Genomic DNA, 14,588 nt, shown 5'->3' on the forward strand with positions numbered 1-14,588 from the left:
TTCCCTTGAATCATTCTCTGGTTTGTTTGATGCTTTAGGCGATGACGCCAACCCTTGCAAGTTTCAGGCCTGTAATGAATTTTCTGAGTGTTTGGTAAATCCATGGAGTGGAGAAGCAAAGTGCAAATGCTTCCCTGGGTACATGAGTGTGGATGACCTGCCTTGTCAAAGTCTCTGTGATCTACAGCCTGACTTCTGCTTGAATGATGGAAAGTGTGACATAATGCCTGGACATGGAGCCATTTGTAGGTATGTTACAGTTAGAGATTTTGTCATTGAAGGCTATAAATACTTCATCTGAAGAAAATGGGTTGGCAGTATAGTTGTAAGGCAATCACAATAATGTTTAGTATGTTACGGTGATTAGATGGATGCTGTCTAATTCTCATGAGAAGACTGGGTCATTTGATAGGCCTCAATCACATAGCCATTAGGATTATTTTATGCAGTTAGAAAGCTACAAACTTTTTTTTTTCTCCTCCGAATGTGTCCTACTGAGAACACTTGGATTATTTGGAGATCTCTGGGTGTTGTTTTCAGTGATATCATCACCATTCATGTTAGATTTATATGTAAGATCAGCACTTCATATGTAAATATTCAAAGAAAGGGGGCTGTATTCTTCTCATTCTCATTCCTTCTTCTTCTCTCTCTCCCTCTCCCTCTCTCCTTCCCTTCCTCCCTCCCTCCCTCCCTCCCCTTGTATTTTTGAGACAGGGTTTCTCTGTGTAGCCCTGGCTGTTCTATATGGAACTTGCTCTGGAGACAGGGCTGTCCTCAAACTTACTGAGACCCCACCTGCTTCTGACTCTGTCTCCCGAGTGCTAGGATTAAAGGTGTCAGCCACCACTGCCTAGCAGATTTAATTCTAAGACTTATTTTATGTGTTGTGTTTGCCCACATTCAACTTCATGCATCTCATGTGTGTCTGGTGCCCACAGAAGTCAGAAGGTGTTAGATTCCCTGAGCCTGGAGTTACAGATGGTTGACATGCCTGTTCTAGGAACCAAATCCTGGCTCTCCATGAGAGCACCAAGAGTTCTTGTCTGTTCAAAAGCCATCTTTCTAGCCCCTTGACTTTACTTTTAATGACTCTGTGCTTCTTGTATCACACTGAGTATTCAAAACTAAAGTGACACAAGTATGAAGGTTTTCAAAGTGATGGCAAACCTATACTTCTCTAAGTCCGAGCTCTGTTTGTAAGATCAGAACCACTGCGGTAGCTGCAGATGCATAGATCCAGTTAGACTGACCGTCCTTTCCTGACCACTATCTTCGAAGAAACAAAAACAAACAAAACACCCTCCAAACATATTGACTTTCAGTCACATAAGCACAGATACATGGTGGAAAGAGGAGGGAATGCTGGGAATAAGCAGGAGGAATGTAAATAAGACGTTGATATGTGAATATAAGCATTACCGTAGACACCCCAACAGAACCTAGCTGGAGGTGATCCAACCGCTTTTGTGTAATAAAGTTTTAATATATAAATATTTACATACTTATATGTATATTTATAAAATATATAAATAAAAAATATATTTAATATATAATGGTACTGATAGAATACTAATGGCAATTACAGTTTCTTGATGTCCAGGGAAATTAACATTATTTTGCAAAGCAGTGATTTGCTCACTATTCTGGTGTTTGAAGACTTTTTTTTTTTGTACAAGCCTGTGGCCTTGGAACTTAGAGGATCTCTTTAGAGTTATGAGATGACATGGAAGGTGTCAAAAGCTGCATTCCAGAAGCCGTTAGTAACTGTGACTAGGCGACAGTTAACTTCCTTCCTGGGCATGCATTTTTATTTTCTATTGATGAAAAGGCTGAATGTGATAAGTTTTTAAGTCTTTTTTTTTTTTTTTAAAGATTTATTTATTTATTATATGTAAGTACACTGTAACTGTCTTCAGACACTCCAGAAGACAGCATCAGATCTTATTACGGTGGTTGTGAGCCACCATGTGGTTGCTGGGACTTGAACTCATGACCTTCCAAAGAGCAGTTGGTGCTCTTCCCCGCTGAGCCATCTCACCAGCCCAAGTTTTTAAGTCTTTAAAACTTTAATCAGCCTTTTAACAATAGCCATTCAAGATGGTCAACATTGGGTGCTGTGTATAGGCTTTTGTCATATGCTCATTTAGCTCGTATGTCAAGGCATTTTTTTTTCCTTTTCCTGCTATGCTGGGAATGGAACCCAGGGTTTTCTGTGTACTAGGCAAGCACATCACTACTAGGCTATAGCCCCAGTACTCCCTTCAAGTCCTTAATAAAGATTTACATGATCAGAATTTATATATCCACCTTTCCCATTCCACTGAAGATTCTGTTTGCTATCATTTTGAGCAAAGTGATTCAGACCATGAGTTTGATGCCTGTTTTTACAGATGCCGGGTTGGTTCAAATTGGTGGTATCGAGGCCAACACTGTGAGGAGTTTGTGTCTGAGCCCTTTGTCATAGGCGTCACTATAGTCTCTGTGGTGAGCCTTCTCCTTGTTGCTTCTGCTGTCGTCTTCTTCCTTGTGAAGACGATTCAAGCTCAGAATGTCAGGAGAGAAAGGCAGAGGCCCACCAGGTAAGTAAGAACTTCCTCATGGAACAGAATGCCTGTTTATGCATTGCTTACTATATACCAAATACTGGGCAAAGACCTGGGGGAAAATAAGGAGTTATGGAGTTGAATGAAAACATCTTCAAACTGATGCTACATTTGATGAAATCTAAGTAGTCTATGAATGAATGAATCTTGGCACAGTGTTAGAATCTCTCCTACTTCTGACCTGGATTAGGAGACAATCCCTTCTGGGGTCTTTCTGAGAGCACCAAGACACGTTTCTATCATTCTTAAGATTTGCACCAACTGAGTTTTCAATAGACTTGTAATCTTATCTAGGGCAGAGGCCAACAAATTCTTTGCATCATCAGCATTAATAGAAGTCATGGCATAAAAATCACTGCTTAGATAATGGACCTGAGTTGAATTTAGTTGAAGCCCAGGGCTTTTGGTCCTCTAGTTTTTGAATTTCTGTCAGATTTTCTATGTGGTTACACATGATTATTTCATAGGTGTTGCTCTGGGAATGATGGAGCTGTGTTTATTTAATGAAATACTATCCACTGGCAGACATAATTCCCAACCAGCATTTATTGAGTGTCGGGTGCTGGGGAACTATGATGAATGAAGCAGGGGCAGTGATGACACCTGAGACTAATCTAGACATTTCTCATAGTTCCCTTAACCCCACATCAGTGTCCACTTCCTTTTCCACCAACAGAAACCCTGTCCCAGAAAAATAGCCTTTCACATAGTTGAGCATCCAGAGGAGAGCCTTAATCAATTATGCATTTTTCTGCAGCTCCAGCAGGCAGCCTGACAGCCTGTCATCCGTTGAGAACGCTGTGAAGTACAACCCTGCATATGAGAGCTACTTAGCTGGATGTGAACAGTATGAGAAATCCTATAGCCAGCACCCCTTCTATAGCTCTGCTAGTGAAGAGGTGCTTGGTGGTCTGAGTAGAGAAGAAATCAGACAGATGTATGAAAGCAGCGACCTTTCCAAAGAGGTAGGCGTCTTCTCCTGCTATTCCTGAATTGCTGGTCTATGTGAACATGTATATGTGCATAGCATGGCTTTCTAGAGAGACGATGGAAAATATTTAGGTTAGTTAGTACCTAGCGATCACTCCCAGAATATGCAGAGGGCATTAAAATTTGAACTTCAAGCCAGTCCTTCTTCCCTACACAGGAGCTTCTTTTTCCACAATTAGAAAATTCTCTTATTATTTATTTTTTCCTTAGGAACATATATGTTAGAGTTAGAACAGTTTACATAGTATCTACCCAGAAATAGTTTTCTTTTCTTTTTGGTTATGCTATGACTTGAACCCAAGGCTTTGTGAATGCTAAGTGCCCTACCACTAAGCTACATTACCAGTATGGTATCTAGAACATACATATGGCACCTAGGACAGTATATGTAGAGCCTTCTGTTTTGCTAAAGGGAGGAGCAGCTTTCTTTTTTTTTCTTTTATTTTTTTTATTTTAGATATTTTCTTTATTTACACGCGAATTTCTCCATTCCCAGTTTCCCCTCCGAAAAACAAAGAAACAAGCAAAAACAACAAAAACAAACCCCTGTTGCCTCCCCCTTCCCCATGCCTGCCACCCCGCCCTCTCCCACTTTCTAGCCCTGGCATTTCCCTACACTGGGGCTCAGAACCTTCACAGGGCCGAGGTCCTCTCCTCCTATTGATGATCGATTTTGCAACCCTCTACTATACACATGCTGCCTGAACAATCAGACCCCTCCATGTGCAGTCCTTGGTTGGTGGTTGAGACCCTGGGAGCTCTGAGGGTGCTAGTTAGTTCATATTGTTGTTCCTCCTAAGGGGCTGCAAACCCCTCAGCGAGGAGCAGCTTTCTTAACAGCTCTTTCTTGGGTAGCTCGGAAGCTCAAAATTCTTTTTAATAATTACATCCACTTTAAAAGGCTGCTAAGGTTCTTCTAATGCAATACATACCTCCTTTTCTTCTTCATTTAAGGAAATTCAAGAGAGAATGAGGATTTTGGAACTCTATGCTAATGATCCTGAGTTTGCAGCTTTTGTGAGAGAGCATCAAATGTAAGTGTCACAACAGCCCCCAATGCTGAGCTTTAGTTGCCTGCCTTAAAGGTAATGCTGCCAGCATAAACAAGTAACCAATGCTCATGTGTTGGGTCTTGCTAATGACTAACCTTAATTAAATTCTTCAGAGTTTATGCTTGTTCAGAGATTAGCCCACTTATGTCTTCATATGGCTCAGTAAGACACATGTTTCTTATGTGAAAAAGGGAAACCTGGAAGAAATGATTTTTACTTAAGGGATGGTATTGACAGTACGAGGCAGAGAAGATTAAAATCTAACACATTGATATTGCCTAGAGCCTTGGGCTGGGTTATCATTGCTCTTTTCCTACCATCATTCTCACCAGTAATCTGATGCTGTAAAGTAGCTTTCATAGATGGTTTCTATGGAGTATCCATAAGTGTGCCATATGTCAACATAATCTTCCATCTCTACCTTTACATACACTTTCAGTAGGCTTTGAAGCACATGTTTTATTAAGCATGTCCTTTGCTTTTATCAGGTTTCATTCTGTCTCTTTCTCCTTGCTTTAGTCATATGTCTTGGGCAAGTGCTTGTAATTCTCTATTTTGATTTTGTTTTCCAGGATTTACAATAAGATATAGATTATAAAAATGAGCTATCCTTTAAAGAGAGTCTATGGGCATTAGCTAACTGTGGTGGACAACACTGTCACTTGATATTAGTATTTGGTCATTCTGGATTCTCATGGGTGGGTTCAAAGTCAGAGGAATTCATATGTCCTTGAAAAAAATTAGGGTTAAGATAACAACTAAGGCTTTGAGCAGAACTTAATATACAGCTCCTTCACTCAGAGCCTCTCTCTGATAGAAAAAATTGTCACCAAAGAGATTGAGTAAGATGATTTTTAAATTTCATATTCATGGTAGCAATGCTTATAAAAATCTCTCTGAGAAGGTGCTGACAACCTTACTGAGTGATGTCACACCAGTAGTTGTCTTTTAAATTAGGACATCTACTCATCTCTGAAGCTCCAGCCAAAACAAGGCTTATTGATCAGTTTTAGTAATAGCCAATAGAAATAATATGAATGCTGTTGCACTATTTCCCAACATTCTTTGTAAGTCCTTCAGAGATGTTGGCCTGAGTGTGTTTCTTGAATTAAAATATTATTGGATCAAGCTATGAAAATACATGCCTGTAATCCCAGCACTTGGAAGGCTGAGACAAGATGTTGAGAGTTTGAAGCCAGCCTGCACTGCATAATGTGACCCTATCCAGTAAATAAATAAGTAAATAAAATGTTTCAGATTTGGATCAAGATAATGCAAGAAAGGAATCATTCTAATTAAGGATTATGACTACATGCTTCCATTTCTTCTGATGGAGTGCATAGCATTAAAGTATATTTTGAAAAAAAGATCTGTGAAACAATGATTTAACTAAGAATATTCTCTGAAACAAAGGCCAGTGGATCCAGACCCTACAGTCTTCAGAGGGAGGATCCACATTGGAGGAAGGTCTCAAGAGGTCCCAACCACCTCTGAGGGATTATGGGCAGCTAAGGGTTGCCATGGAGGGTGTCATTCATGCCAGTGATCTAAGTTCTGCTGAGTGGCTCATATTCCAGTAAAGAACTTTCCACTCAGGCTCTTACAAGCAACTGTAGCTCAACTTAGTGATACACACAGAAACAGAAAAAAAGAAGATGTCAGAGGGGCTGCTGGGAAGAAGTGGTTGGGTGGGAGTGGGAGGGGATAAGAGAGAGGAGTGTGTGTTAATGTGTGTGTGTGTGTGTGTGTGTGTGAAAGAGAGAGAGAGAGAAAGAGAGAGAGAGAGAAAGAGAGAGAGAGAGAAAGAGAGAGAGAGAAAGAGAGATGGAGAGACAGAGAAAGAGAGATGGAGAGACAGAGACAGAGACAGAGAGATGGAGAGAGACACACACAGAGAGAATATGATTAAAACACATTACATATGTGAAAGTATTTTCATACATGTATGGAAGTGTCAAAAATTTAAAAAAAAGAAAAGTCAGCATTGCTCATTGGGAGCAGACAGCCTTGACAACCTTCAGGCACACGATCAAAACAGAGTCTGCCGTCTCCACTTAGGAGTTGCTAGCTACTAAACAGTTCCAGAATGTGTTAATGGGTTTAGTATAGGAATCAGTAAAAACATGTGGCATTGTAGAAGATTAAGAAATTTAGAAAAGTATAAAAAAGTCTGTAAAGAAAACTTAAGCATGGGTGATTTTAGGCTTGTAGCTTGGTTATGCACTGTAGTAGAAATATATTTCAGTACATTATTGCTTTTCCAGCTAACTGCCCTTTATTTTCTCATGGCAGGGAGGATCTTTAACTTAAATGCCTGGTTTTTATTGACACCAATCAGAAGGAGATGGAGAAGGCTTGTTACTTCTGCTCTTTAACTATTGTGGAGTTTGAATCCTGATGGAAGAAGAATATGCATTGAAGAATAAATAAGTAAACATGGGACACACTTCTCATTCCAACACTGCAGCCTAAGTTTTTGGAATGTAGCAAAAAATTGTGACAGATTTTATTTCTATATCAAGAGATGTGGTGAAAGAAATTTAAAGTGGTGTGATCTCTGATTTTCTAATATATTCTAAAAGCAAACAAATAAAACAGAACCAAACCAAAAACCTAAAGCCAGACCTTGGAGTTGGGGCTGCAGTGCCTCTGACTCTGACTTTTTGAGAGCATCTCTAAGAACTATGGCCCAGGCTTTCTAGTGAGAACATAAAGTGAGACTAACGAAGAGTAAAGCTTAGAATGTGACTGTTTTGTGACATACTTGTTAAAGTCAAACGAGATAGAGGGGACCTTGAAGTAATTTTAAAGCCAAATATTCCTCTAAATAAAAATTAGGCTTTTGGAACAGATTGCTGAGTTCCATCTTTAGCTGCAGTAATCTTGTTTACGTTTGATGCTTGCTTCTATACTGTTTTTGAGCTTCCTGAGCACACAGATCAAGACCACAACACTCTTAAATTAAATTAGTTATGTCAATATGGGCCACAGTTTGGTCATCAATTTGGCACCCTTAAGAGAAAGCAAATTGAGGAATTATTTTCATCAGCTTGGCCTGTGGGCATATCAGTTGGAGCATTTTCTTGATTATTAATTGATGTAGAAAGTTCCAGCCCACAATGGGTAGTACTATACTAGGCGGGTGGGGGTGTTGTTGGGGAGTTAAGTTGCATAAGAAAGGTAGAGCCAGCTAGAAGAAGCCAGTCAATAAGCACTTTCCTTTGTGGTTTCTTCTTCAAAGTCTTGTTTTGGCTTCCCTCTATGGTAGACTATAACCTATAAGCCAAATAAACTCTTTCCTTCTGTCTTAGGGTTTTACTGCTGTGAAGAGACACTATGACCAAGGCAACTCTTTTAAGGACAGCATTTAATTAGGACTAGCTTTTGTCAAAAGGAGTCTCTCTTGAGGAGGTAGATTTTTTTACCACACTACAGGACATTGCCTGTGGGTCCAGAGGACTACAGGCTGGTGTTCCTGGAGGGCCCAATACAGTCAATTCCAACTTCCAAGTACCTGGTGCTGGTGTGCACAGGGGCAGGAAGGTCAGCTAGCCTGGTGGAAAGCATTGTGGCTTCAGGCGCAGCCCTGCTTCCACTCTTGGTTTAACTGGAACCTTTTCACCCATGAAATGTAAGTAAACTTAAGTCTTTCTTTGTCACTAATAAATGGTAATACTAAATTTTTTTTTGTTAATTTATTTTCAAATGCCACTACTTGTAGATCAATCTCCTTCTGGTTCATCCCCCTCCCCACCTTTTTTTTTTAAAAGAAGAGAATATTTGTAATGCTTGTGATTCTGTCTAGGCAAAAATCTTAAGATCTAAAATCTCTTTATATTAAACTATTGATCAATAAACAGCTACTAAGAAAAAAAAAGAGGTTCAGAGGTTCAGTCCATTATTATCAAAGCTGGGAGCATGGCAGCATCCAGGCAGGCATGGCACTGTAGGAGCTGAGAGTTCTTTATCTTCATCCAAAGGAAGCCAGGAGCAGACTAGCTTTCAGGCAGCTAAGATGAGGGTCTTAAAACCCATGCCCACAGTGACACACCTACTCTAACAAGACCACACCTACTCCAACAAGGCTAAACCTCCAAATAGTTCCACCCTGTGGGCCAAACATATTTAAACCACCATACCTTCCCAAAGGTGCTTTTGGTTAATAACAACAGAGAGAGCAAATGATTGTGATATCCTATTCTTTGAGCTTTCAGGAATGGTACCCATGCATGAAGTTTACATCATTTCTATTTGTCTTAGGCAAAAGTAATCATGGGGCTGTGAAAGGCTGAGTGTTAGAAAAATACCAGGACAGATACTCTGCTTTTTAGATGTGCAGACAGGCAAAGTTAAGACTCAGATATGCTCCCTGACTGCTTCTGAGGTAGGATAGTGTCACGGGCAATTCTAGGACCTTCTGTAGTTCCTAGTGTAGAAATTTGGAAAACAGCACGCACCTACCTCACATAATGTCAGTGATATAATTTGTTGCTTTTTTTGTAAAATGCTTGTTGTCTAGATGAAATTCCACCTACCATAGCAGGACGAAGCAAGATATTTTTAAAGTTGTCTGGGTTGGAAAAATCCATTCTTTATAAATAGAAATTAAAAATGGAAGTTTTTCTCTTTTTACCTATGATTATTTTGAATGGATAATTTGGGTGATAGGCTGTAAAGGCAAATTAATCATGATAATTAATTTAAAGATACATAGGCAATAGATCGTTGTTAACTCAAGCTGTGTATGAGGATACCTTCATGTTTGCAACAACTATCTTGAAGTTCATTATTTACTTCAGGCCAGTTGTAAAATGGCTACAGGATAAAATACCTGGTTCGTTTATTTTTCTTAAATCAGTGACTGTAAGTTTCACTAGTTCCGAGGTCAGCAAAAGTGGAATAGGAAGAGTAGACAACTTACTTAGAAGGAAATGGTGATTTAGGAGGCTAACTTATCTTTATTAAATTGGGAGGTTTTAGCCAAGAAAAATATGGGTCAGTTTTCCCCACCCCCAAATGTTTCCAATGATTCCAAGTAGAAATAGGTGGGGCCAGCCTTCATTAGTAACCCAGCTGCAGTGAGTCAGGATTCTAGCTCATTCTATTCCCTAGTGTGCAATCAATGCAGAAAAATGATGTAAAGGTTACAGTCCTTAAACTGAGAGCATTGTGTACTGCTAAGTACTCTGTCTAAAGGTGGGGAGATGGGAGGGTATTATAACATAGTTGGTGATGTAAAAAATAATTGCCTGGAAATTTCTTTTATTCATGCATTTTGTAATATGTAGACTGTTCTTATAACTCAACAAGAGACAAGTGAAGCCACTCCCCACTGGATAGTAAGCCACTGATTAAAACACTTCTCTCAACTACGTAGTTACTACTACAGCTCAGGCCAAATGATTAGTAATCCTGATTTTTTTCTCTTGTATTTGATTAAGGGCTTAATTGGGGAAAAATCATGGTATAAGAGACTACAGGTATAAATATATGTCTGGACTACTTGATGATTCCTAAGCAGTAATGTACATATCCTAATATATACTTAATATGTAGTATGGTTTATGGCATGCTATTCTTTTTCAATTTACGGCAGTTTATCCAATGTGGGATCAAACAAATTCAATTTACTATACTACCCTTGAACATTTCTAGTCATAATATTAGTTGATTAGAATAAAAATTTAAGTCTTTATGTATGTATAAGGATTCATTAATTCTCATGTATATAACTGTGATGTATCCATTAGTAATAAACATGTCTTTCAAGAACTTGCCTTTTGCTTGTCAATTAGAAAAACAATCTTACCTCTTAGCAACAGTTGAATTGCAAGCACCATTCAAAGATACCTATTGTGTAAATGCTGTGTGGAGATGAAAATGATTCTTTGATCTTTGTGGAGTGAGGATTTAGGAGAAACAGACATGAGTGAACATGGAGCCTAGTTGCTTTCTGAATTGTGTTGATAGTTAATGACATTGAATGATGATTTGGCTTCTGTTGAACTTGATTAAACACTTTCAGTTTTTTCCTCATATCCTTAAAACATCAACGGAATGAAGAGTCATGAGTGGTTAAGGAACGATTAGGTGGGCTGGCTAGATACCAGTCTTTCGAAGAGAGGAGCAGTTGGTGACCTGTCTAAAGAGAACAGGGGATGCAAATATGGCCACATGGGAGAGGCAGAGGAAAATCAACAGTTAATAGTTAAGAGCAGTGTAATGTGTTGGCAATCAGAAACCTCAGTGAGCAGGCTTTTCCTCCTTTGTATTTGCATCATGCCTTGCTGGTATGAGGACATGAGAAAAATTCTAAATAAATGTTAGAAAAAGGGAAGGAAGGTGGTTTTGATTACAGTTAAAAGGACCGTGTTGAACAAAACACAAAGATAAGAGAAACAGGCCCAATAAACATCTGTTGATTAAGTTGTGACCCAGTTTTAGGAGACATAGTGAGTAATAGCCTGACTTGAAGCCCTGATTAAGGCCTAGGAAAGCCCATACTCTTAGCTTAGACCTTACCAAGCTGGCCCGTTTTCTGGGCTTTATGCATTCATATCTTATAAGCTAGTCATTGATGGACTGGGTCCATGAAATAACATTGAACTTATCTTGTCACCAAATGTCAGACATCTTATACCATGTCCTGTAAGATCCAAGTTTTTCATCCCAGCCCCAGGCTCCCTGAATAACAACCTTAAGACTCAAATTATATTTACAAATACGTAGACCATAAGCTTTGGCTGTTCCCCAACTATCTCATAAATTAATACCCCAGTTATTCTGATCTAAGTTTTGCCATGTGGCTGGTTACCTCTGCTCAGGTTTCATGCATGTCCTCTTTCCTGTTGGTGGACTCCCAAGACTTCGTGTGCGTCCTTCCTCTATACCAAAATCTCTTCTCCCTGTTGGGTGTTCTTCCTTTGACTTCCTGGCTCAGCTACAGGCCAATCAGCTTTAATTAACAGGTGTTGCATGCACACAGTACACAGAGATTTTTTTTCCAACAATGTCTAACTCCTTGTTAGAATGAGTGAATCCATGTTATTGTAAAAAAAGAGATGTTAAGGAATCAATCGTTTACAAGTAACACAAAATTGTGTGTGGGCTTCTGGGAATTTTTTTTATTATTATTCTGAAAGAGTAATTCCTGGTTAATATGGTATTTCATCTTGGCAGATTTAGGGAAGAACATGTAATTTTAGCACATGGACCGTTCAGGGATGCACCAACAAGCCTCTAAATTCCTCTTATACTTTTCTGTGCTATTATATACTTTATGTTTAAATACTCACCAAGACTAGATTTTTTAACTTTCACCACTGGCTTCCTACTAACCAGAATTCTTTGATACTGGGGTTATGTTTTACTATTTACTTTGAAGACTTGAGAGCACTCCATAAAGAACTAGTCTACAATAACCATTATTTCAATGATCTTGAGAGAGCCTGTTAAGATGTAGATAACCATTTTATGACTAGCAAGCAAATATCTATTTTGTATTCAAGGGACTCACCAGTGAGACCTGTTTCTCACTATTGTCATAAACAATTATCTAGTTTATAAAACATTTTTAAGAAAATGTTTGCAGACATTTAAAAAGATTTTAAGATCTAAGATTTACATGTCTATATCTGTTGTGTTTTATTAAACAATTTTCTGTCATAACCTAGTATTTTAGGAAGATCTAACAGAGTTCCCTGGACCACAACACCAGATGAAGTAAGCTCCATAGTAAGCTTCACCATAGACTGAAGAATGAAGTAGGGATGGAGAGCTGGCTAGTATAGGCAGTGAGGCTAAGATCCTGAAAATACGCTTTTGGCAGGAAGGGGCAAAATTTGGGTGCTTCTGGGGCAGGTGGTGATAAAATTGTAATTATGATGCATATAGAAGGCATTTGCTTCATCTTTGAAATGTTTTTAGAAAATGGGATTATATTTTTTGTTAATGTCTATGTTGCAGTTTTGGAGAATAAAATACAGGCACCATTGAAAGGACACAGGTGAAAATAGAACCAAGGGTTTGTTGTTCTGCAGATACCAGTGGCTGGTTTGGATCCATAGGTTTCCATGAGGAGAAACTTAGTTCTCTAATTTAAGGTGTGCATATACATCCTGGGTGTGTATCAAGGGGAAGACTCTAATAAGAGAACCCTTTATGCTGGGTTCCTCCAGGACTCACTGCCCCTGATACCACACATGTATTTGGAAACATCTGTTTTGTTCTGAGTTCCTAGAAAACAAATGTTAGCTTTGCCCAATGTTAGATGCTTGGAAAACTCAACAAAGATTTTCCTGGCTAGTTTTATGTCAACTTGACACAAGCTAGAGTCATCAGAGAGGAGAGAGCCTCAATTGAGAAAATTTCTCCATAAGATCCAGCTGGCCTGTAGGGCATCTTATTAATTAGTGATTGATGTGGGAGGAACCAGCCCATTGTGGGTGGTGCCATCCCTGGGCTGGTGGTCCTGGGTTCTGTAAGAAGGCAGATGAGCCAGCTTATAAGCAGTACCTCTCCATGGCCGTTGCCTCAGCTTCTGCCTCCAGGTTCCTGCCCTGTTTGAGTTCCTGTCCTGACTTCCTTCTATGAGAGATTGGAAGCATAAGCCAAAGAACCCCTTTCCTCCCAAGCTTTGGCAGTGGTGTTTCATCACGGCAATAGTGACCTTAACTAAGTCAGAGATAAAACTCGTGCTGTGGAAGCATCAGACCTTGGTCGGTGAAAGATGTTCACTGTTTTCTATAACGAGTGGCTCAGAGTAGAAATGGTTCTTTCCTGAAAGGTACAAAACTATAGATTGGAATTTTTCACACTGTAAAGAAAAGCTAAGTTAGAAATACTTGAAAATACATGGCTTTCGTGATAGTTGATTCAATTGCTCAGCCTGACCTACTCTTTTTCTTTTATCAAAGATATAGCTTTTATATTTTTCATTTTATTAATTTATACATTTTATAAATTATATATTCATATACTTATTTGTTTATAAATTTATATATTTATAAATTATAAATTATTAATTTATAAATTTATTCACTGACAACTTCATGCATGTACATAAATCATTATGATTACCCTCACCTCAGCGTTATCTCCTTCTGTCTCCTCAACATGGACTCCTCCCTACAAATCCTTTTACCATCTTCATGTGTTTTATGTTTTTATATGGAGTGTAACCAGGGCTCCATGTCTGCCAAGGGACTTGAAATTATCCATTAGAAGCTGTGGCCTTATCAGTGGGCACGTAACTGAAACAGTACTTCCTCTTCTTGTAGAATCTACCAATAGTCATTCACTGCACAGAAAGGCTTCTCTGACTAATGGCAAGAGTAGCATTTGTTTATGGTTACAAATACTTAGAAGGTAGTTCCATGCTATGACAATTCAGAAAAACAACAGTAATAAATCTGCCCCCTCCTCCCCAAGCCTATGGCTTCCCCAGCCATGTGCTTTTGATCAAATTTAAAGTACCAGTTATAGATCCCTCCTGTAGAGTGGGCCTCGAGTTCAATCAGGGGAGCAATTGGTTATGAGCACCTCTTCCTGGCAGGATGATGTTAAAATTTATAGGGTTCACAGCTGGGTCAGATTACTGGTGCCTTTTACAAACGGAGAGGTAAAGGCAATGCACTTCTAGAGAAGTCTGTTTCCTTATGTAACAGTCGTCATGACACAGCAGTGGAATGACCCACCCCCACGCCCCACCCCATAAGGGCTCCAAAACACATGTTGCAGGTTGCAAATTCCTTCTGCTCAACACCATGATCTAGGGGAGAATTTTCCATTGCTTCACTCTTCTCATTTTACATCCTGCCAGTGATGTCTCCAAGTCAGAATTTAACTTAGAATAGCAAAGCTGTAAGCTTAAGTGGACTTCCCATTAAGGAGCAGACTGAAGCATTATCTGGTTTTGAAGACGGTCTTTGACTTAAAAAGA

The 14,588-nt window shown here is 39.2% G+C and overlaps 1 protein-coding gene across 2 annotated transcripts in view; it reads left to right on the forward strand.

The window, feature by feature from the left end:
• Impg2 (interphotoreceptor matrix proteoglycan 2) overlaps positions 1-7,107 on the forward strand; it is a 72,225-nt gene extending 65,118 nt beyond the window's left edge. For both annotated transcript variants that reach the window (XM_031364715.1, XM_031364716.1), the window contains 5 exons: positions 39-249; positions 2,394-2,582; positions 3,364-3,571; positions 4,551-4,630; positions 6,941-7,107. In XM_031364715.1, the coding sequence (XP_031220575.1) occupies positions 39-249; positions 2,394-2,582; positions 3,364-3,571; positions 4,551-4,630; positions 6,941-6,953 (701 nt within the window). In that variant the 3' untranslated portion in view covers positions 6,954-7,107. The remainder of the gene's footprint in view (positions 1-38; positions 250-2,393; positions 2,583-3,363; positions 3,572-4,550; positions 4,631-6,940) is intronic.
• Positions 7,108-14,588: the final 7,481 nt, after the last annotated feature.

The sequence above is a fragment of the Mastomys coucha genome, unplaced genomic scaffold, assembly GCF_008632895.1.
Source record: "Mastomys coucha isolate ucsf_1 unplaced genomic scaffold, UCSF_Mcou_1 pScaffold12, whole genome shotgun sequence".
Classification (NCBI taxonomy): domain Eukaryota; kingdom Metazoa; phylum Chordata; class Mammalia; order Rodentia; family Muridae; genus Mastomys; species Mastomys coucha.